This window comes from Tursiops truncatus, chromosome 11 (assembly GCF_011762595.2).
Source record: "Tursiops truncatus isolate mTurTru1 chromosome 11, mTurTru1.mat.Y, whole genome shotgun sequence".
Taxonomy (NCBI): domain Eukaryota; kingdom Metazoa; phylum Chordata; class Mammalia; order Artiodactyla; family Delphinidae; genus Tursiops; species Tursiops truncatus.
The window spans coordinates 24923483-24947186 of record NC_047044.1 but is presented as its reverse complement, the minus strand read 5'-3'; the positions used below and the strand labels follow the sequence as shown (position 1 = coordinate 24947186).

The 23704-nt window shown below is 42.9% G+C and overlaps 1 protein-coding gene and 1 long non-coding RNA gene across 2 annotated transcripts in view; one reads left to right on the top strand and one right to left on the bottom strand.

Moving 5' to 3' along the window:
• Positions 1 to 23467, bottom strand: part of CCDC38 (coiled-coil domain containing 38) — a 41269-nt gene extending 17802 nt beyond the window's left edge. Inside the window, exons 1-6 of the mRNA XM_073788336.1 lie at positions 23300 to 23467; positions 16746 to 16910; positions 15250 to 15314; positions 12729 to 12892; positions 12537 to 12617; positions 1101 to 1258 (exon numbers count right to left, since the gene is read on the bottom strand). Of these exons, the coding sequence (XP_073644437.1) occupies positions 1101 to 1258; positions 12537 to 12617; positions 12729 to 12892; positions 15250 to 15314; positions 16746 to 16910; positions 23300 to 23315 (649 nt within the window). The 5' untranslated portion in view covers positions 23316 to 23467. The remainder of the gene's footprint in view (positions 1 to 1100; positions 1259 to 12536; positions 12618 to 12728; positions 12893 to 15249; positions 15315 to 16745; positions 16911 to 23299) is intronic.
• LOC141275832 (uncharacterized) lies at positions 2239 to 16752 on the top strand. Its single transcript, XR_012324244.1, has 3 exons — positions 2239 to 4651; positions 5260 to 5347; positions 16459 to 16752. It is a non-coding gene; the product is annotated as an uncharacterized lncRNA (long non-coding RNA).
• Positions 23468 to 23704: the final 237 nt, after the last annotated feature.

The following is a 23704-nucleotide window of genomic DNA, read 5'->3' as shown; positions in this document are numbered from 1 at the left end:
ATAAATAAATTTATATATATATATAAAAAGACTGTTCTAAATGCCTCAGGCATAGATCACATTTTTTGCTTTTGCTCCCAGACCCCTCACTATCACTGCTGTATCGTTTGCCCTATTGTATTGTATAGTATAGGTCCAGGGTGCAGAACTATGTCCTATTGGTCTTTGTGTACTCAGAGTCTTAAAAAGAACCCGATACGTTGTATGCCTCCAATATATACATGGTGAGTGGGGGAAGGAAAGAAAATGGATGAAGAACCAGTGGATTCTACCACCGCCATAAATTACCATCTTAAGCTTTTAGACTGATACTGGAACACATATTACTAAAATGTCTTGTTAAGGGATGTTATTTAAACTGAGTGACTTCTATATTCAAGATTTTAAAGAGAAGAAGACATTGACCCCACTACCTACTTCCTCCACCCCCCTCCCCTACACTCTACTCCAGATCCTCTAACCTTAATTGTGTGACCAGGAGATTTGACAAATGAGAAATGTGTCATGTTTTTAGATAGGAAGGTTGATTTTGTAAAGCTGCCAATTTTTCTGAAATTAATTATGTTTTATGGAATTATAATAAAAATGTTACAAAAAATTGGTCAGGGAGTTGGGTGTTGGGTTAGGTAGAACTTTGCATAATGATTCTGAGGTTCATCTAGAAAGATAAACAAATACTTTTTTTTTTTTTTTTTTTTGCGGTACACGGGCCTCTCACTGTTGTGGCCTCTCCCGTTGCGGAGCACAGGCTCTGGACGCGCAGGTTCAGCGGCCATGGCTCACGGGCCCAGCCGCTCCGCGGCATGTGGGATCTTCCCGGACCTGGGCACGAACCCATGTCCCCTGCATCAGCAGGTGGACTCTCAACCACTGCGCCACCAGGGAAGCCCTCCATGTATAGATTTTTATTACTTCATATCTGAAATTAACCTGAATTTCCAAATTAATAATTTATAATACCAGAGATAGTGGGATAGTGGGATTGTTCAGGTTCTGCTTAAAATAAAAATTCTGACTATTTAATAAAAAACAAACATTGAGGCAGAATATTTTAGAATTAGGGATATTTACTTAATTGAATTTAAGAATATGGGACTTACTTGTCATTATACTTGGAAGCTTGACATTCACATTTTCTTTATTCTTTGACACCCTTTTCGTTGCTTGCTGGATTTGCCATTGTTTTGGAGACAGTTTCAGCAGAAAAAATCCATAGTGCATGTACTCTTTAAGGAGGAATTCTGTTTTTGCTATTTCACTACTCAAAAGAAATAAAGATATGATTAGATATACCTGTGTGAAATCATGTTCATTTTTTAAAAAACATTTTACAAAAGTCATTTTCTTGGTCATGTATTTGAATAATAATTTGTTTAACAAATATTGTAAATATGGCCATAAAAATATGGGCTTCGGGCTTCCCTGGTGGCGCAGTGGTTGAGCATCCGCCTGCCGATGCAGGGGACACGGGTTCGTGCCCCGGTCTGGGAAGATCCCACATGCCGCGGAGCGGCTGGGCCCGTGAGCCATGGCCGCTGAGCCTGCGCGTCCGGAGCCTGTGCTCCACAATGGGAGAGGCCACAACAGTGAGAGGCCCGCGTACCGCAAAAAAAAAAAAAAAATGGGCTTCAATAAGATATGAGACAAGAGGCAAGAAACCTGTAGGACGGCTTCCCTCGTTACACAGTGGTTAAGAATCCGCCTGCCAATGCAGGGGACATGGGTTCAAGCCCTGGTCCGGGCAGATCCCACATGCTGCGGAGCAACTAAGCCCATGCGCCACAACTACTGAGCCCGCACTCTAGAGCCTGCGAGCCAGAACTACTGAGCCCATGTGCCACGACCACTGAAGCCCACGTGCCTAGAGCCCATGCTCCGCAACAAGAGAAGCCACTGCAATGAGAAGGCTGCATATTGCAACGAAGAGTAGCCCCTGCTCACCACAACTAGAGAAAGCCCCTAAGAAGCAACCAATGCAGCCATAAATAAATAAATTTATAAAAAGAAACCTGTAGGAATGTTATTTGAATAAAACATGCCCGAGGATATGCACACATAGAATAGACTGATGATCGTGTTACTGGGCAAGGCCTCACTGCCCAGTGTGCATAGATGCCAGTACTATGGCACCGGCTTTTGAGAAAAGAAAGAGCTTTACTGAGAGGTTGAGCAGCAAATCGACAGGAGGCAAGCCTCTCAAATCTGTCTCCTTGCCTGTCAACCTCTCAATAAAGCTCTTTCTTTTCTCAAAAGCCGGTGCCGTAGTATTGGCTTCTATGCGCATCGGGCAGCGAGCCCTTGCCTGGAACAATTTTGGCGACCACAAAAGGACATAGGTCTTCTGAGTGCCTGCCAGAGGCGCTGTGGCCCTTAGTGGAGTGTGTGCCTTGCCACCAATCCAGAGTGGCTACCTAGACCGAATCTGTCTAGAGGGTCACCTATCAGGTTCCTGCTTCCCCAGCCCCGCACTCCAGCTTCCTTGGTGCTACTTTCACTTTTGAGAAAAGAAGCAACTCCTGGATCAGAGGTCTTTTGGGCGAGTAAGCTCATTAAAATGCACCTGTGCCTGTCTAATAACCTTGTTGGGATTATAATTTAGAGCTCCAACCTGGGGAGATTTTTGTTGGGTTAGATTCCCAAACCTTGGGTTAGAGTCCCAAGGCCAAGATCATGGGTTAGAGTCCCGTATTAAGGGAGACAATATAAAAGGTTCTAGCCACTGAGGTACTCAAAGGATGGGGTTAGAGTCCCAGGCCTTTGGTTTCATTGTTTATCTATGTTTGTCTGTGTCTGACTGTTTTATTTGTTAGGATTGGCTGATAGCGGTTGGCTCTTGTATGACTGTACCAGAACTTTATTAAACCAGATATGAATGAGGGCCCTCTGACTCAGGAGACCAAAGACATTGCTCCCTGGCTAGAAACCTTGCCTTATGGAGGTGTGGGGTTTTTTTTCTCACTTGTCCCTAATATGATTGCCCGAAGGTATTGATACAGGGGTGTATTCTTAATGGAACCAGCCCTGATTACCTTGTTGGGGTGAGAGGGTAAAGGAGAAATGAGGGCGTGTAAAGCAGGAAAATCCTCCATCCCAGAGGAACATACCCTGTTCTTGGGTTAAAGGAATTCTATATAATTGGACACATTTTGGTTTTCCCTTACTGAGAATTTTAACCCTATTTTGCATGAGCCAAACTAACAGGGAGTTAGCATTGAACTGCTTTTAAGTCTCTCTCTATGTAAAAGGAAAGTTTGCTTGGAGGAACAAACATTGGTGGTGGTGCTTAAGGCCATGGACTACATACATGGAGGCCTTGGGCTGAATGCATTCCACCTAGAAATAGCCCAGACGTCTAGATTAGCTCGTCTGTGATCTCTGCTGGGGAGGTAAAATGTTTTGGTCGTCTACCAGGAAGATTAAACACCAACATGCTCAGAAAGGAAGTGAGGGCTTGGGTATTTCAGCCTGTATCTTCCTGAATTCCTCTCTCAAATTCAGCTCCAACTGAGTCTAAGACAGCCTCCTCACTTCACTTTCTTCAAGGTGGTCCAGTCACCTCTCTCACCCTCCTCCTCATCGGGTAAGTTTTCTGAACTGGCGAGGGAGACAGTCTGGACTTTCACAGGCCCCTCTGCAATAGGCAAGCCTGCCCTTAGCACACAGGGGAGAATCATTAGGAGCCTCTGGCCAAATTGACTACAGTCTTGGAGCTGCCGGGCAGCTTCCTCAGCAGCTGGTAGCATGCGTGACTTTCAAGCCACAGTTCTTGGCAATCACCTCTAATGGAAAGTTTCCAGTGTTCCCTAAGTGAACCCTCACATCCATGCTGGCCATCTTTGACTCCTCATTGGATTCTCGGGGGAATTCATACAGCCAAGTTGTGAATAGTCACTACTTCATTTGCTTGCTTCTTTCCAGAAACCAACTAGGAGAAGAAATTGGTTCCCAAATTGTACGGTTCTTGCTTTCTCCCTCACACCTCTTGAGGCTGTCTGCTGTTCTGGGTGGGGTGGGGTCGGCGGGAGTGAGGGAAGGCCATTTTCTAGAGGTTTGCAATCCGTAGACTGTTCTCAGCTCTTGGGTTTGAAACCTGGGGTACTGGCTAACTGTTGACTTATGAGTTGCTTGTTTGCACACTCTCTCCAAACGTCCATTCTCAGGGGGGCCAGCTAACCCCTCAGAATCAGCACTAAGGTGGAATCATTGAGGGGGCAAGCCCTGAGTGTGCCCAGGTGCTTCCTACAAAGGAACAAAGTATGCCCTGAGCCCCAGATTGGCAAACCCTGGTGCTTTCCTTCATCTCCCATGAACTCAAGGGTTTTCCAGGTGCAGCCAGCATTGCATCCCACGGACGTCGAGTCTCTGATAAGACTGACGTCGGGCCCAATCCATGGAGGCTGGGAAGAGGCAGCAGGCGTTTGCTAACGGCAGTTGTTCCAGGCTCTTCCGTGTTTTTGCTGGCCAAGAAGTAAAGTGCTTGGAGCACAACGATGGAGGCAGCCCGGTCAGCCAACAACAGAGCTCCTGCTTCACGAAGGGGCTTTTTTTTCCTCCAGAGGATGGACTTCCACATGGAGAAATCTTGGCTGTCCTACCATCAGCTCTGCCTTGCACTGTGAATATCAACTTTCCTCAGATCAAGAGGTAGCAGGTACAAGTCACTTGACTGTTTTTTCTAACTTATTTTGCAATTTTTTCAGCAGTGTAACCAAATTAGGTCTTTATATCACAATAAGAATTTGCAGAATAGATGTAAAATCATGGTTCAGAGGCAAGACCCTCAGGAAAAGCCTGTCTTGCCTGCAGTCAGAGCCTAATGATGATCTCGACTTACTCCATTTGGCTTCGCCTTGGGCGCCCTGTGGCCCTCCCGCCATATGAAGGGGGAAGTCCTGCGTGGCGTGCCAAGACTTCTACCAGCAATCCTCCTACAGCCACAACCAGCCCCACCCTCATACCCTCCTTACCAGAGAGTCAGAAGGGATCGACTCCCCTCCCCGTACATGCCAGCGTATTCAATTGAGTCCACGTGGTCCTCTGCCTCAGGCAGGGCAATATCCCTTAAGACAAGTTCCTGCCGATCTAGATGACCAAGGTCAACCCAGGGGGTTGGTATCTGTGCACTCCCCCCTTTCTACCTCTGATCTATGTAACCGGAAAAAAACCATATTTAAAGCCCAGCTTTCTGTACATGCCTGATGCCCCCATTCCCTTGTTGGGGCAAGATCTACTAACAAAATTAAATGATTTTCTCACCAGACATTAAAGTACTCCCAGATCAAACCTGCGCCCTCTGAGCTGCACTATTACAACTGGGAGACCCGTCCTTGAGGAAATTCCACAAAAGGTAAGAGCGGATGTTTGGGCTGCAGGAAGGCCAGGGAGAGTCAAGATGCCTGACTCAATAGTAGTAAAACTCCATCCAGGCACCAAGGCTCCCAATTTAAAGCAATACACTTTAAACAGGCATTCAAAGAAAGGTGTAAACCCTCTGATAACCACCTTTCTTAAATGCCAATTAATCGGACCTCGTCAATCCCCATATAACTCTCCAATCCTGCTGGTACAAAAACCCAGGGCCAGAGATTATTGTTTTGTACAGAATTTGAAAGCCATTAACCAAACTGTAGGGGATATACATCCCGTGATGCCAAATCCTTATATTTGCTTCTAGTAAAACTAAGGAAACTTCAGACCAAAATGCAACCCTCACTTTAAACTTTCTGGCAGACTGGGGACAAAGTCTCCAGGGGAAAAGCGCAAATTTCTCAACCGACTGTAAAATACCTAGGATTTGAGTTATCAAAAGGAAAAGATCCCTTATTGCTGGATCGAAGGGAAGCGTTAGCTAGGGTAGCTGTACCCACGACCAGAAGGCGATTGCTAGGATTCTTAGGAACGGCTGGGTTTTGTAATATTTGGATTCCTAACTTTGGACTCATGGCCAAACCCCTGTACGAGGCTCTTGAAGGAAATGACAATGAGCCATTAAGTGCACTGTGGAATGCCGTAAGGCATCTCATACCATACAAATGACTGAAGAAGTCTGTTCTAGCTGTCCTAACCTAACTCATCAGCCTTTAGAAAATGCAGATATGAATATGTTTATGATCGGGAGCAGCTTCGTGGACTGGGGACTCCAGAAGGCGGGGTACACAGTAGTAACTCCTCAGGAACCTTAGAAGCAGAAGCCCTCCCTCCAGGTACGTCTGCCCAGAAGGCAGAGCTCACAGCCCTCGTAAGAGCCCTGTGCCTCAGAGCTAAGAAAAAGGTAACCACTTATACTGAGTATGCCTTCTCTGTCATGCATGCCCATGGGGCCATGTGGAAAGAGAGACATCTACTAACATCAGGAAGGGAAGAAATTAAGAGGAGATACTGGCCTTATTAGACTCTATTATAATGCTGGAAGAAGTAGCCATAGTACATTGCCCGGGCCACCTAAAGACTGATATTAATAGAGCTAAAGGAAATATTCTGGCTGATCAGGCTACAAAATGGGCAGCCAGAACCCCAAACCCAGATCCTAAGGCCCTAGCACTCATTCCACTTACTCCTGTTCAAGCTCAGTATTTAGAAATGGATTCAGAGAGAATAGAGTAAGGGGGATTTCATGCTGATTCTCAAGACTTAGAGGGTGATCAGTACCAAACAACCAAACAAGGCTGGATTTATACTGAATAGGGACTAGTGCTCATTTAATGGAAAGAATTACTACTCATCTACATCAAGGAATGCATCATGGGAGGGAGGCAACCTATCATTGTCTACGACAGTTTATTGTTGGTCCACAGATGCAAAGGACCATTTAAAAGGTAATACAGAATTGCAGGATCTGCGCCAGAAAAATACTAAAACCGGGCCACCCACAGTAATAAAAGGGGTGCAAACCCGACAGACAGAACCAGGAAATGACTGGCAAATAGACTTTAATATATGCTGGTATTTGTGGACACCTTCACAGGATGGGTCGAAGCTTTTCCACGTTGGACAGACAAAGCTTCCAAGGTAACAGAGGCCTTACTGAAAGAAATTATCCCTCGTTTGGGGTTGCTTCATTCAATTAAATGACAACAGAGGTAACTCAAGGGGTGTCTGCAACCCTCAGAATACCATGGAAGTTACATGCTTCATGGAGACCTCAGTCTACGGGAAAGACTGAAAAGATGAATCGTACCTTTAAAGACAATTGCATTAATATGTAAGGAAATCCACTTAACTTGGGCTAAGGTCTTATACCAGTTTCCCTGCTTAGGGTAAGGGTAGCCCCTAGAAGTAAGTTCCAGTTGAGCCCTTATGAAATGTTATATGGGAGACACTTCCTGAAGACTAAGTATTATTGTAGTCTTGAAAATGATCATACTATAAAAGAATTAGATACTATAGAATGTGTACAGTCTCTAGGTGTTACTTTATCTGCTATATCTAAATATGTTTCTAGTCCATAAATGTTTCCCACAGACATTCCCCTGCACTGCATAATCTCAGGGGATTGGGTCCTCCTTAAAACTTGGAAAAATCAACACCCTGAGAATCAGCTGCAACCTGAGTGGAATGGACAATTCCCAAACAGGGCACACTCTCCATGGACTGGAGGAAACAGGAGGACCCAACCATCCTAACACGGGAGGGAAACCCACTACTGATTTCCCCACGCTCATTACACTTGTGAACCCTTAACTGACCTTAAATTACTTCTCCAAAAGAAACAGGAGAGCTAAGGCTCCACCTGGCCAGGAAGAGAAATGCAGACAGCTTCAACCTGAGTCCAGATCAGGCCTATATAAATCCAAATTCAATCACTCAAAATAACATATTTTCTTGCATTCCCAAAGAAATAAGGTCCATTTTTGAAGGACTGTTAAAATTAGGAGTTATAGTTCTGTGTATCTTAGAGTTAATCCTTTTACTCATCAAATTTTGTACTTATTGTCTGCATTTTATTTTAAAAAGGCCTCCCCAGCTCGCATGATGATTGCCAAGACGTAAGAGTTCAAGGTGGGACTCATAAGTAGTTACATTTAAGTGCAAAACAATTTCATTCCTCTTATAAAAATCTAAGCCCTTTAATCAGCAGGGAGCAGGTAGGGCGGTCTTGCCCTCTTTCCCTCAAGACTGAGGAGGTGTACAAAGACAAAGGAAACTGAAACAGCATGTAAAATATTGACCAGGGGCTTCCCTGGTGACGCAGTGGTTAAGAACCCGCCTGCCAATGCAGGGGACATGGGTTCGAGCCCTGATCCGGGAAGATCCCACATGCCGCGGAGCAACTAAGCCCGTGCACCACAACTACTGAGCCTGCGCTCTAGAGCCCGTGAGCCACAACTACTGAGCCCGCGTGCCACAACTGCTGAAGCCCACCCACCTAGAGCCCATGCTCCACCACAAGAGAAGCCACCGCAATGAGAAGCCCGCGCACCACAACGAAGAGTAGCCCCCGCTCAACCCAACTAGAGAAAGCCACGCGCACAGCAGCAAAGACCCAACGCAGCCAAAAATAAATAAATAAATATTAAAAACAACAACAACAACAACATTGACCAGCTTAAACTGGTTTGCCTCAAATAGGTTGTTGATTCATCAAACTTTGAGTTATTTTAAAGACGGCACCGTGCATGTGCTAGACAGGAACCCATGTCTCCAGGATGACCCCAGAACAAAGAATCTTCAGTCTACGAACTTAAAGAATAGAAATGTTGCCACCAGAGCCCTTTACAAAGAGAAGAGTCCTTAAATGAGGAAAATCTGGCTTCTAGCAGCTCGAGTAGCTTATGTGGACTGACTTAAGACTAGCCAATCAGCTTATTCCCCCAACCCCTCACATTTCGCCCCAAACCCTGGATCAGGGAGACAGATTTTAGCCCTGCCTCCTGCCTCCTTGTCAGTCAACCTCGCAGTAAAGCTCTTTCATTTCTCAAAAGCCCGTGCCATAGTATTGGGTGCTATGTGCATCAGGCAGTGAGCCCTTGCTTGGTAACAATAGATTTACTCTCCTTATTTCTGAGGGACATATTGTGTTAAATTTCAGACATAGGGAGAAATTAGAAGACAGCAAAAGATGGCACTTATGTAAGAAGAAGAAGGGAAACTAACACTCAGCGAGCATCTATGGACCGGGTAATATGCAGGGCACATTGCATGTATGATTTCATCCTCAGTACAGGATAATACTGATGATAATAATAATACATATTGTTATTCCTATCTTTTGGAAAAAGAAATAAATGACTTGCGAAGTCATCTGTGTGGTAAATGAGCAAAGTCAGCACACAAACCTGGGTCTGTCTGACTCAGATGCTCACACTCTCAACAATACCCGGTGACTTGGACAGAAAGCCTTCCCCCAGCCTCGCATTGCTTTCCCATAAAATCATGTTACAAAATGGACCCAGAAGGAATGTTGAAAATAACAATGAAGGTCCTTGTGAAAGGGAGCTCCACTCTTATCCTTCAGAGCCTGCCTTATCCATACCCTTGTCAATACCCTTATCAATATTACTCCTCTATCTTCAGCCTCAGTACTTCTTTTGCTCAGAACCTCCCTTAAGTCCTGCTGGGAGTGATATTCAAGAGTCAATAAATGGCGGGCTCATGTATCAGCCGTCAAAAGATGTTGGGAACCCCTCATTCTACCACCACAGTATTTTTAGACTGAAAGCCTCTCTGATGTTCTACAAAGAACAGGATTAAAATGGCTACAACTGCACAGCTTCCAAGCAAAAGCTTCAGAATAAGCTCCCTTTCTCTGTGTAAACAGATGTCCAGCCCTCCCTTCAGCAGAGGGCCTCTGTGGGTCATCCTGAGCCCAAAAAGAGAAGAGGAAATATATAGCAGATGCTTGCATCTCTCTGCTCTGTTAGCAGCCTGTTTTTCATGACCTTTTGCACCTTCTTAGTGTGACAAGACACATAAACGACAAGCAAGTTCTCTATGGCCAGGCTGTTTGGAAGGTTTAACTGGGTGGCAATTGTGTATAGTTACTGTACTTTATGCAAACATAGAGGCTGGTACTCTAGTTCTATAAAGAGAATCTTCTAATTACATCATGGAGGGAAGGAAGGTAGGACAGGATTCTTCAACTTGGAGCACTTTCAACCTTAGGCTCCTGACGAAAGAGGCTGCTGAAGCCAGAATGCGTTTGAAACACACATTTTGTTAGTAGCAATAGTTTCCAAGAAACTGTCATCCAGTTCATTTGCTGTGTTTCAGACAAGCTATTGTCTTCCTCCCAAAAAAGTCTGGGATGTAAGTCTAGGACTTAGTTTTAGAAAAGAGAGAAACACTGAGTCCTCAAAAAGAAAAAACAAGTTTTAGCATGACTCGATACCAAGACCAAGTGTCTCCTGGATCGTGAAATTTCTGTTTAAGGATGTGACAGAAGGAAGCTTCTTGAGATATTTAAAATTAGATCAAGTTGACATCCACTTGACCATAGAAGAAAATATCCAAGGTTTAAAAAGAGTAGCTGGTATTAGAATAATTTTATCCCAACTCCTGCTCCTGTAATTTTTGTCATTATAAATCCCAGTTTTTTACTCTTTTTTGAAAAATTTTATTTTATTGAAGTATAGTTTACAATTTGTTAATTTCTACTGTACAGCAAAGTGATTCGATTACATATATACAGATACATTATTTTTCATATTCTTTTCCATTATGTTTTATCACAGGATATTGAATATAGTTCCCTGTGCTATACAGTAGGACCTTGTTGTTTATCCATTCTATACAGAATAGTTTGCATCTGCTAATCCCAAACTTCCAATCCTTCCCTCCTCCTCCCCCCTCCCCCCACCTTGGCAACCACAAACCTGTTCTCTATGTCTGTTAGTCTGTTTCTGTTTTGTAGATAAGTTCATTCACGTCATATTTTAGATTCCACATATAAGTGACATATGGTATTTGTCTTTCTCTTTCTGACTTACTCCACTTAGTATGATAATCTCTAGGTCCATCCATGCTGCTGCAAATGGCATTATTTCATTCCTTTTTATGGCTGAGTGGTATTCCATTGTGTATATGTACCACAGCTTCTTTATCCAGTCATCTGTCAATGGACATTTAGGTTGTTGCCATGTCTTGGCTACTGTCAATAGTGCTGCAATGAACATCGGGTGTGTGTATCTTTTCGAATTATGGTTTTCTCTGGATTTATGCCCAGGAGTAGGATTACTGTATCATATGGTAACTCTATTTTTAGTTTTTTGAGGAACCTCTGTACTGTTTTCCATTGTGGCTACACCAATTTACCTTTCTATCAACTGTGTTGGAGGGTTCCTTTTTCTCCTCATCCTCATCAGCATTTGTTACTTGTAGGCTTTTTTTTTTTTTGCAGTACGCGGGCCTCTCACTGTTGTGGCCTCTCCCGTTGCGGAGCACAGGCTCCAGACACGCAGGCTTAGCGGCCATGGCTCATGGGCCCAGCCGCTCCGCAGCATGTGGGATCTTCCCGGACCGGGGCACGAACTCGTGTCCCCTGCATCGGCAGGCGGACTCTCAACCACTGCGCCACCAGGGAAGCCCTACTTGTAGACTTTTTAATGATGGCCATTATGACCATTGTGAGATGGTACCTCACTGTAGTTTTGATTTGCATTTCTCTAAGAATTAGAGATGTTGAGCATCTTTTCATATGCCTGTTGGCCATCTGTGGGTTTTTTTGTTTTGTTTTGTTTTTAGGCTGCACCGGGCAGCATGTGGGATCTTAGCTCCCCAACCAGGGATCGAACCCATGCCCCCTGCATTGGGAACGCAGAGTCTTCACCACTGGACCGCCAGGGAAGTCCCCATCTGTATGTCTTCTTTGGAGAAATGTCTCTTTAGATCTTCTGCCCGTTTTTCGATTGGGTTGTATTTTGGTTATTGTCTTATTTGAGCTGTTCGTATTTTTTGGAAATTTAGCCCTTGTCCGTTGCATCATTTGCAAATATTTTCTCCCAGTCTGTAGGCTGTCTTTTCATCTTGTCTATTGTTTCCTTTGGCTTTACAAAAGCTTGTAAGTTTGCCTATGCCCAATTTGTTTATTTTTTGCTTTTATTTCTACTGCCTTGGGAGATTGACTTAAGAAAAATTGGTACATAAATCCAGTTTTTAATATCAACCAAGTTAGTTTCAACCAAGTGTAAGTATAAATATAAAAAATACTCGCAATTATAATTGTAAGATGACTGTAAAAATATAAAAGCACCCCAATTTCAGAGATGGTAAAATGGGGGAAGAACAGTGCCTTAGAATGAAGATAAAAGGACACTTAGAAAATAATTTATTATTTACCCCTAACATTACTTTACTTCTTTTCAACTAATTTCTTGGTTTCTGTAATGACAAGTTAGAGAAATGTTTCAGCCAGAGGTCACTGTGTCCTGGCACCCAGGTAGAGATAATCCTTGATCGACAGATTACTTATTTTTAAAATGTGATAATACTTATGAAATCATCAACTGATAAGGATTAGTCCCACTGAGGTCTTGCCAGGCACAAGTAGGTTTCAGTGGGGCAAGGACACTTGATGAGGAGAAGACGGTGCCCGGCCTCACCTTTTTATCAACTGTACCTCCATACTCGCCTTCTTCAGCTCTGCTGTCATTTGGAGTTTGTTTATAGTTTCTTGTGCTGCCCTGAAAAGAAACAGATTTGTTAGTTTGCTTTGTATTGGGCTGTGTTCTGAGAAACTAAAAAGAAGAAAGAAGGAGGGAAAAAGGCGATCTGGCCAGAGTGAAAAAACGAACATTTTAAGAGCATCTACAGATCTCTGGTCGTTTTCTCGAAGGAACTCTTCAAAGGCCATTGCGTCTTCTTCGAGCTTTTTTTCTGCTTTCATGAATTGTCTTTCCTTCATTATTGTGTGTTTTTCAAACTTCTGAATTGTGTTTCTTTTGGTTGACAGAGCATACTAGGAATATTGAAAACAGAAGTGCATCAAGAACATGATTCCACATTTCTAGCACATTTCCATGGTCTCACAACAAAGGGAAAAATAACTGGCCTGGTCTGTGATCACTTGTATTAGAAATAACAGTATGCCCAATCTTGGGGCTACAGCCTTCATTGCATGTAGGGATTTTATTTTCAGGATAGTTAGAACGGGGACTCATGCCTTTCTTTCACTTTTATAAAGAGGTTCAATGTTGTTCCAAAATGGTTCTGCAGATCAAAATAGCTACGTATCCCCTCAGGCTCTATCCTAAAAAAAGGGGGTGGTGGTCCATATCGCTCCAAAGAGCAAGTCTACTTAGTATTATTCAGTGTCCCTCCAATACTTTCTGGGCCTTGGGAAATTGGGCTGTCTGTAGCCACAAAAGCTTTCCTGTAGGAAGTACCATGGGAGAGTCAGGTTCCAGTGATTCCTCCAAGGGGGTAGGAGGGTGGGGGGGTGCTTAACCAGCCTCAGAGCATCCTGTTTAGATCCCCAAATACAACCTTGATAGCTAGCTGCTTTTTTTTTTTTTAGTACATAATATAAGAATCCACTTGGGTTTTTAATGCCATGCATGAAAAATAAAGTATAAACAAAGCCACATATATTATAATATAAATGGATTAGAATATGGAAATGAGATAACTTTAAAGAAACAACAACCAAAAGTTAGATACTCCAAGTTTAAAACCCCAAGATATTTCATTTATTACTTTGTTTGCCAAGTAGTTACTGAGTGCCTGGTGTGTGCCAGGTCTGTTTTTTTTTTTTTTTTTTTTTTTTTTTTTTTGCAGTACGTGGGCCTCTCACTGTTGTGGCCTCTCCCGTTCTGGAGCACAGGCTCAGCAGCCATGGCTCATGGGCGCAGCCGCTCCGCGGCATGTGGGATCTTCCCGGACCAGGGCACGAACCCGTGTGCCCTGCATTGGCAGGTGGACTCTCAACCACTGCGCCACCAGGGAAGCCCCCTAGGTCTGTTTTAAGTGGTACTGATAGAGCAGTGACCAAAATAAACAGCATTGCTTTTACGAAGTATTCATTCTAGTAGAGCAAGGGTGTCGATTAAAGGAGAACAAGTGGTCCAGTGGGCAAGGGCAGGGGTTTAGCCCAGGAAAGCCTCACTGATATGGTGAACGTTAAACAGAGACTGGAAGGAAGTAGGACGCAAAGCATGCAGATATCTGAGGGAGAAGTGTTCCTCCCAGAAGGAAAAGCCTCCTGTGCAAAAGTCCTGAGGCAAGAGCATGATTGGTGTGTCCCAGGAACAGCAAGGAGGCCAGTGTGGCTGGAGCAGAGTGACAGAGTAGAGAGTGGTAGGAATGAGGTCAGAGAGCGAGTGAGCTGGGGACCAGAAAAGTCACCAGAGGTTTTCAGCAAAGGAGGGGCAGGTGTGGAGGACAGGCTGAGTTCAGAGAGCAAACGTGCGAGACCTGTGTTCAGAAGGTCTAACGTAATTCAGGCGAGAGCTACTGGCAACACGGACCACAGTGGCAGCAGAGGAGGTCATGAAAAATAGTGTGATTACAGATATAGTTGGAAAAAAATATATTCCAAAGGATATTTGGGTGTGGGCTGTAAGAAGGAGGAGTTGAGGATAACTCCAATATTTTGGGCATAAACAACTGGAAAAATGGAATTGCTGTTTACAGAGATAGGGAGCACTGCCTGAGATTCCAATCTGCAGGGGCAGGAAGGGTATAGCAGGGGCAGCTCTGGCAATGCAAAGTTTGAGATGCCTACGGAGCATCTAAGTAGAGATGTTAAGAACTACGATTACAGTTGTTGAGTCTGGAGTTGCGTTTGTGAGTCTGGAGTTCAGGAAAGAAGATCAGGCTAGAGAAGTAAACTTGGAAGCTGTTAACAGGGCAGTAGAATTTAAAGCCTCCAGCCTGGAGAAGGGTAGATAGAGCGTGGGGTGAGGTGTGAGCCCTGGTCATTCCAGCATTTGGAGATCAGGGTGAAGAGGAACAAGAAAATTATGAAGGAGTGAGCTGCCAGTGCCATGGAAGAACCAAGACATAGAGAGGCCCAGAAACCAGCTGAAGAAAGTGTTTCAAGGGAGGGTGATCACCTGGGCCAATACCTGCTGGAAGTGAGTAGAGGGAAGACTGTGAAATGACCATTTGAATTTGGCAATGGAAGTGGTGTTGGTGGAATGATGAGAACAAAAGCCCCGAATGAAGTGGGTTTAGAAGAGGCTAGATCTTCAAGGTAGGAAAGGCAATGTATCTGGGGCATGAAATGGAAAAATAAAATGTCCAGGTGAAAATTTGGCAGGTATATGCAGGAAGTCTTCTATTTGGCTAATGGGAGAAAGAAATTATTTTAACTACCTCGAGCATAAATCTGTCTCTGTGGTCTTTAATAAATTCATGGACAGTCCTTTTTGTGTCTGCACCTTTAAAGAAAATTGAAATAGACTTAGGTTTGATTCATTATCCCTCAAAGATGTTGTATAAAATAAAAGGTATGTAATTAAATTATTGCATACAGTATGTATCTGACTTAAAAAAAATACCTTCAGATAAACCTTTTCGTAACCACTGAAAAATTACTTTAATAATATTAGCTACCATTTATTTTATGCCCATATTCCAGGAACTTCACTAGACTTTTAAAATATATAATTTAATTCTATTAATAACCCCAGTAAGGTTCTTATTACTATCCCCATTCTGTATGTGAGGTCCTGAAGCTCAGAGATGTCAAGATGCTCGCCCAAGACTGCACAGCTAACAAGTGGCAGAAAGGTATAGTCCCTGGTATCACCGTGTTGCCCAGCATTTGCCTATTTTTCATACAATTACAGTGCAGAATATGCACCTCCAAGAGCTTCTAAATAAGTTAACATGGCTTCCTTCTTCTACATTAATTATTGAATTCAAAGTCCTTTCCTAAGTGATTTTCTTGTTCTCTGAAGATTTTTTTGTTTTCCACAATTTGGGAAAGTACATGGATTTTGGGAGCCAAAGAAATTTTTTTTTTAGTTACCACAGCAAATGCTGGGCACTCCATGTGTGTTCATCCTTCCTTCCTTTTAATTTTCAATTTAAAAATTTGGACAAGACACATTTGGGGGAAGATTTTATGACTCCATCATCGTACCATTAACCACTTTAACCTCACTAGCTTCAAACTGCTATCAATCTCATTTATAGACACTTCTTGATCTGATGAGTAAGAAACGCCCATGACATTTTGATGACCAGATTGCCCTCATTCATAGAGCAATAATGAATAGCTTGTACTATTTTAACAGGTTGACTTCAAAGAACATTAAAACAGGTTATGATTTTTTCAACAACAGGCAAACTTGCTTAATTCTATGAGCTTCTCAATTCTGGACGTAAGAGTTTCACGGCCTGAACAGTCAAGGCTCCACTTGAGAAAGTTTCTGTATTTCTACATCTGAAATGAGATGAGTGTAAAAGGTAGAACTGAGTGTAAAAGGCAGAGCTAATAGCTCTAATACTGTATCATTTTGGCTGTGACCTTCTTCCTTAGAGCCACGAAAATGAGTCATAGTCTATTTCTTTTCGCAGCTGCTGAACTTCCCTGACCAGGGATGGAACCCGCGCCCCCTGCAGTGGAAGCATGGAGTCTTAACCACTGGACCACCAGGGAAGCCCAAGTCTATTTCTTGGAAAAGGTATGTTTTCTTATTTAAAATAGATTTTCTCCCAACTCTCAACCCCCATTTACAAAGACCCGCTACCATATTATGAGACTGCATACTTCGTTTTTCTCACCTCCAGAAAAGCCCCCAAACCTAACATTAACAGTAAATATTCAAAACAATATTCTTAATCAAACAGTAATTTAGCCTTACCTTCTGTAAATCTGAGACTAAGAGTGGGATCTAGCCCCGGTTTTTCAGTTGAGGTACCACCTGTGTCAGCGAAGATTCCCATTTGGCCCAGGTATGAACGATTCTTCATTCGGGATGAAAAAGTAGACTTTTGGTAGATTTTCATGCTGTGTTCATAAATTTTTCCTGCCCAAGCGAAAAAGTTTAACAGAATTTCTAATATACGAAAATAATGTGTTAAAATAGTGATTGTATATAAAATTATCATGTGCAACAAGCCCTTTTCTCATTACTAATTCGTTAAACAAGCAACTTCAAGTTCTTTTGTCTGAAGGATTGTGCCAGTTTTCAATTCCTTCTCATATGAAGCTGAGCACAAAGATCGGAACGTTCAACCTTGATTAAACATAAACTTCACAAACAGGAGACTGGAAAGTGTTCTGGTTTTATTTTCACGATCTCGTCTTGCTCAAAATGCAGGTCTCTTGGAGATTCCACCGATTTGAAAGGATTGGTTCTGTGGAACTGAAAACTTGAGAGCAAATGGACCTCCCCAGTAGACATTAAAAAAAATCAGGCTTCCCATTTCTTGAATCTTTTCTCAATATCGGATACTTTCAAACTATAGAACACATGCAGAAAACCATGACCTCACAGCTGAATTGGTTAGTAAGCATTTCTAGATTTTTTTCCCCTCATTCTAATTAGGATTTAAAAAATTTTTTGTAATCAACCTTTACTTCTAGTGATAAGCAAAGCAAACCTCATGAAATCGGAACCATGGATCTGCTTCTGTACTTGTATGACCCTGAGAGTGAGTGCCTTACTTGCCACACCTTCGTCCCAGCCCACTGATCTTGTCTTTATTTAAAATTTTGATATTTTATTCATCATGGATTTTTTTGCATTAATTTTAATTTCTTACAATAGTGAATTAAAATGTTGCTTATTCTGATTGCTGAGTTTTTGCCTCCCCCTTAAATTTTGCACCCAAGGCAAGTACCTCACTTGCCTCACGCTAATCCTTGTCCAGATTTTTATATATATTTTTTGTATCATTCAAATTTCTCAATGAGCTTATGTAATTTTTACAATGAAAAAAATAGCAATGATGTTTTCATTTGAGGGAAAAAGGTATTCAGGAGTTTATATAAAAGGGTGTGCTCACAACAGGAACAATGGGACAAAACATCCTATCTCAGGTTGCCCGTTTAAATACTTTTGTTTTAATTAATTTATTTTTGGCTGTGTTGGGTCTTCGTTACTGCACGCGGGCTTTCTCTAATTGCAGTGAGTGGGGGCTACTCTTCGTTTCGGTGCACGGGCTTCTTGTTGCGGTGGCTTCTCTTGTTGTGGGGCATGGGCTCTAGGTGAGCGGGCTTTAGTAGTTGTGGCACATGGGCTCAGTAGTTGTGGCTCCGGGGCTCCAGAGCACAGGCTCAGTAGTTGTGGCACACGGGCTTAATTGCTCCGCGGCATGTGGGATCTTCCTGGACCAGGGCTTGAACCCGTGTCCCCTGCATTGGCAGGCGGATTCTCAACCACTGTGCACCAGAGAAGTCCTGCCCATTTAAATATTGACATAAGCCTCCGTAATCTCAACGAGTCACATTTAAGACCCAAATGTCCCAGCAGCACTGTAGCAGATGATCAGGAATGCAGACTTTGGAGTGGACAAATCTGATTTTGAATCTTGATTTGGTACTTACAGATATGTAAGCAAGTTCATTTAACATTCAAAATATATTTCTGCCTACTGTGTGTCAGGCACGGTTCTGGGTGCTGGAGAGAGGGCAATTTTTTTTAAAAAGAACAACAAAAAAAGATAAAAACCATTGTTTTCATGGAGCCTACATTTTAATCCCTTAGCATCTCTGAGCCTCAGTTTCCTTCCATAAAATGGGAATAACAGTTCCACCTCTTAAGGCTTTCATGAGGATTCAATGAGGTTGTACATAAACAACCAAGCAGGATGCCTAGAATACGGGATGAATTCAGTAAATGGGAGCTACCAGGTGCTAATCATTACTCATTAGCCTGTGTTTTCACTTCTAGTGACTATAAACACAAAGATGAACAGGAGAAAAAATATATATTAAAGCGTATAAAAGAGAAAATATTAATAAAAACCTACAACATTGATACTATACTTTTCCAGATTACTGAAGTTTTTTCACAGGCATTAGGTTCATTCTGACAGGTAGAAAAGCAAGGTTGGTGAAAAATTGATAACAATCTGTTGGGTTGATGTATTTGCAATTTGGATGGCTAATACTAAAGATTTGCAGGAGATTTTCTTAAATTTATGCTCAGCACTCATCCCCACCCTTAAGATTCTGCTCACCTCTTTCTTGTCACATTTCCCCCTCTTCAATTCTTCTATTTAAATTCACTCCCTTCCTCATCCCTACTCTCATTCCCTTTATCCTCAAAGTCTATCTGCAATAAACACCTTTATCCATAGGTTCTGGCACTTTTTCACTCATAGAAAAACTGGAAGTTCTCTTTCCTCTAAGCCAACTGCTAATAGCAGACGTCTGCTCTTACTTCATCTCTTGGGTAATTCATAGCACACGTAAAGAGAATCAGTGGTCTCTAGAAGTTGTTATACTTCTATATTTCCATATGTATTAATCCCCCTATTGATTAATGAAGGGCTGGTGATGACCATAAAGGAGAAGAAGAGAACCAGCTATGCTTAGGAAGGTATTATAAAGTTCCCGAACTAAACCAATATGGTGTACCAACCAGGAAAAATAAGTAGAAGCTGGTGAATGTCTTCGTTGTGCAAAATAAAAATAGCAGAATGGCTAAACAAAGGCTCTGTACCCAAATGAGAGGGAAAATGTTGCTGGATTGCACAGCAAATGCGTGCAAATTCACATCTAAAAGACATGTACAAATCCAACTTCTGATGGATGAAAAAGATAAAGAGCTCAGAAAACCAGGGATTGAAAATGGTGGTGTGTGATTGCAAGCCATCAGTTTTACAGGCTTGTGATTAAGAGCATGGACTCTCATTATGCTCCTTCATCCTCACCCCTCAATTTCCCCCTCTTTCAAAAGAGATGGTAAGAATAGCACCTACCTTGTGGAATTGTTAGGGGAGTTAGTTAGCATATGTCCCGCCCTTTGGACAGCATCAGGAGCACAGTAAGTGTTATGTAAGTGTAAGCTCATGGAGAAAGCGCTCTAAGGAGGGAAGATACTTGGTGTGTTTGAGAAACAGCAAGGAAACCAGTGGAGCTTAAGCACAGTGAACGGAGGGGAGTGACAGCCAAGGTCAAAGAGACAACAAGGGCCCTGTAGGTCATTTACTCAGTGGAATAAAGATCATTAAATGAATCACTCTGACTGCTGAGCTGAGAAGAGACTATAGAAGAGGTTGAGGGTCAAGTCGGGAGGCCTGTTGGGAGGTTACAGCCATCGAGAGGCAAGAGCTTATGGGGTCTCGGGATAGTAGTGGAAGTGGTGAGAGGCGCTCAAATTCTAGATATATCTGGAAAGTAGAGACTACATGACTGGCTGGTGGTTTGGATGTGGGGTATGAGATAAAGAGCCCAGGAAATAAAGAATGGAGTTGCCATCAACAGAGACAGAATCAATATTAGACATCTAAGGGGATGTGGGTATAAAATATACTGTTCTTCCAAGTGAACACCATGCAGGTTGGTTTAATTCTTGCATTATTCTAACATTATGCAATCACACGTGGTTACCACATTATATAAAAGACTGAGTCAGGTCCTTTGATGCGTGTCATCGTAGGGGCAGCACGAATGGCACTGTGGAAAGACCCTGGCCTTTGGGAACAGGCAGGTTTGAATCCTGCCTCTGACTCCACCCAGCTCTTTCTCTTAGGCCTACCCGAGTAAACTCAGTGCACCTTAGCTGCTGCTTCTATCAAGTGTGGATACTCATACCTTTCTTACAGCCTTGTTGCAATTTCCAAGCACAGATAATGTATGGGAAGTGCCTACTGATGATAGACTGATAGGGAGATAATTGCTTATACTTTCTTCAGAGTAGATATCCAGATCTGTCCTCTTTCTGGTCCACTTTGTCTTGTGAATAACCACAGCACTTGAAAAGAATAGGAGAGGTAAGTGACAACTAGCTTTCCTAAGGAACCCTGAATTAAAGTTATTGAAACCCGGTCGTTTAAGAGGAATTGACCACCAATATCCATACAAATTTGGGAATCTGACTCACCTTAGGGCTGATTCTTATTATTCCAATCTTTGTGGAAGTGGAGAAAGAGGAATTTTTTTTTTTTTTTTTTTTTTTTGCGGTACACGGGCCTCTCACTGCTGTGGCCTCTCCCGTTGCGGAGCACAGGCTCCGGACGCGCAGGCTCAGCGGCCATGGCTCACAGGCCCAGCCGCTTTGCGGCATGTGGGATCTTCCTGGACCGGGGCACGAACCCGTGTCCCCTGCATCGGCAGGCGGACTCTCAACCACTGCGCCACCAGGGAAGCCCTAGGAATGGGGTTTTATAATGTCCAAACCTAAAGTCCTAGACCAATTCTAAATGAATTCACAGTAGCAATATCTAGCACATGTTATCTGAAGCAGTTTGTGTTTGATTTTCTCGACAACTCTCTCTACAATTCAATGAAAATGGATTTGCAGATTCTCCTATTAGGAGATAGAAAGCTCTGTTTGTCCCCCACATGCAAATGAAGATTTAGACAGATTCTCTCAGACTCAATGCCTTTCAAGTTTTTCCCACCTCATTCCGGCCCAGTTGGACAAATACTAGGAGAAAGGGCTGTGAACTTTGTCCTGGGATAGTGTGTGGAGACCAGCACTAGCAATTTTTTATTTACAGGAAAGCCGGGAGCCACTAGGTCCTTGGCCTACTCTGGGACCCGCCTCTTTTCATTAGGTCAGAAGCAGAGCGTGACGGTGAGGAAATTACCTTCAGCTTGACCTTTAAGGACCTGCTGGCGTCAAGCTAGCTATTTGGTATGGGCTTTTCTGTTGACGTTTCTGACTGCACCTTTTGCAAACTGAAAATATTACTGGAGTTCAAGAGGAAGGAAGAGTAGGGGAAAGAAATAGCCAATTTGAGTCCCATGATGTGAAAAGTACTTTGTGAACCAAAAAGTGCTACAGGGATGCTGGTTATTTCTGAGGAAAAATGTGTTATCCTCACCCCTCTATAATTATTTAACAATGACCAGAGGAGAGAAGTCCACTCTTAACCTTCTTGCTTCTGCAAACTTCTTGTTTGCAGGAGCTTTTTGGGGAATGTTGTCTATCTGGACTGTAATTGGATACACTCAGTTCACCCACAGATATAAATTCCCGTGAAGAAAAAGTATGATTTCTTTTAGACTTACCAAGAGCTTGTACGCTTTAAGAACATGGTATATTCTTTGAAGGACTGTTGGTTGAAATCAAATCTTTAACTTAATTGACCAGCAAGGCAAATAGCAGGATTAAAATAAACTAACAGTAATAATAATAATACTTCTTTAGAGCTAGGCACTGGGCCGAGTGATTTACATTTCATCTTATTTAAAGCTCAAACAAGTCCATAAAGTAGAATCAATTACTCCCATGATATGGATGAGGAAAATGAGGCTTAGAGAAATTAAGTAAATTGCCCAAGGTCAAATAGCTCATAAATTACAGAAGTGGGATTACGACAAGTTTACTGAACCCCACAGCCTTCTATGTGCCTATAATTTCACCCCGTGCTTAGTTTATACCTCTAATTGCAACATCTGCAAATATGCCTATAATTGCAAAATGTAGCAGATTCAAGTCTTTAGCAGAAATTTTATAAACAAAATGTTAATATTTCTCTATGAATTAGTGACTTTATGTGTTTCTATTTTCCACTGTTTCTATGGTTGTTCAAGAAGTTCCGTTTGGATTTTATACTTCTCTTATAGTATTATTTCTCTGTATATATTATACCTTTCTTTTTAAAACTGTGAAAGACACACATCTGTTTCTGATTGTGTGTCTGAGCTGTGAGTAATCTATGAATTTTTTTTCCCTTTAGGGTCTCTTTTATTCACATTATCTATTTAATTCTCCCCCCCTCTTCTTTTTCTCTCTTTCCTACCTGTCTGATCTGTCTCTTTCATGGCCGTAATATGAAGCTTAAGTATATTCGTATTTATTGTGTTCATTTAAAGGCGTTTTTGCTTTCTGTTCTTCGTTTTTAAATGGCTTTATAGTGACAAAAAATGGACTTTTAGGTTTTGTGGTTTTGCTGGCCGCAGCTTTCTTTTATCGTATGCTATTTGCGTCCATAAAGTGTCTTCCTTTTGATTGTAAAGTTTTTGCTGGGCAGGGAAAGGGCCTTCCTATCTTTGAATGTCCTGAAAGGCCTAACACAGAGCTTCTAATAAAAGTGTATAAACAAAATAAAATATTTGAGAAACTCAAAACCCAGTGCCTGCCAGTGTATTCACAGCAACTGACAGGCAGGAAGAGATGTGGCTAAGAATTACAGACCATCTTCTTTAAACAAACTTAATTCGGTCTCCAATCTCGGTGAGGGCAGGCCCCACCGGATACAGTTGCGGTGGGCGACACTGAGCTGAAACCAATCTTACCTCGACGAGTTTGCATTCAGGAGCCGTTCCAACCTATCCTTCAGGAAGGCGGAAGGATAGGGGAAGATGAGCGAAGGCGCCAATCGATTTTTTAGTCTCGGCTCTATCCTCCCCTGCCCTGCTCCTCCTTCATCTCGGGGACCGTGGGGTAGTGGATCCGGGAGCGGAGCGGGCCAACCGCAAAGTGCGCGGTACTCGCGGTCGCGCGGACCCTGGAGCGACCCCCCCCCCCCCCGCCTCCCTCTCCTCCCCATCCCCGGGTTCCCTCTGCGGGCGGCCCCCCGAGTCCCAGGCTGCCGCGAGTTTCTGGTCAGAGGTTTCTCCCCACTCTGTCCCCTCCCGGGACTCTGTCTCAGGTTCCGGCCCCTGCCCCTACCCAGGTCCCCCTCCTCCCCGATTCTGCCC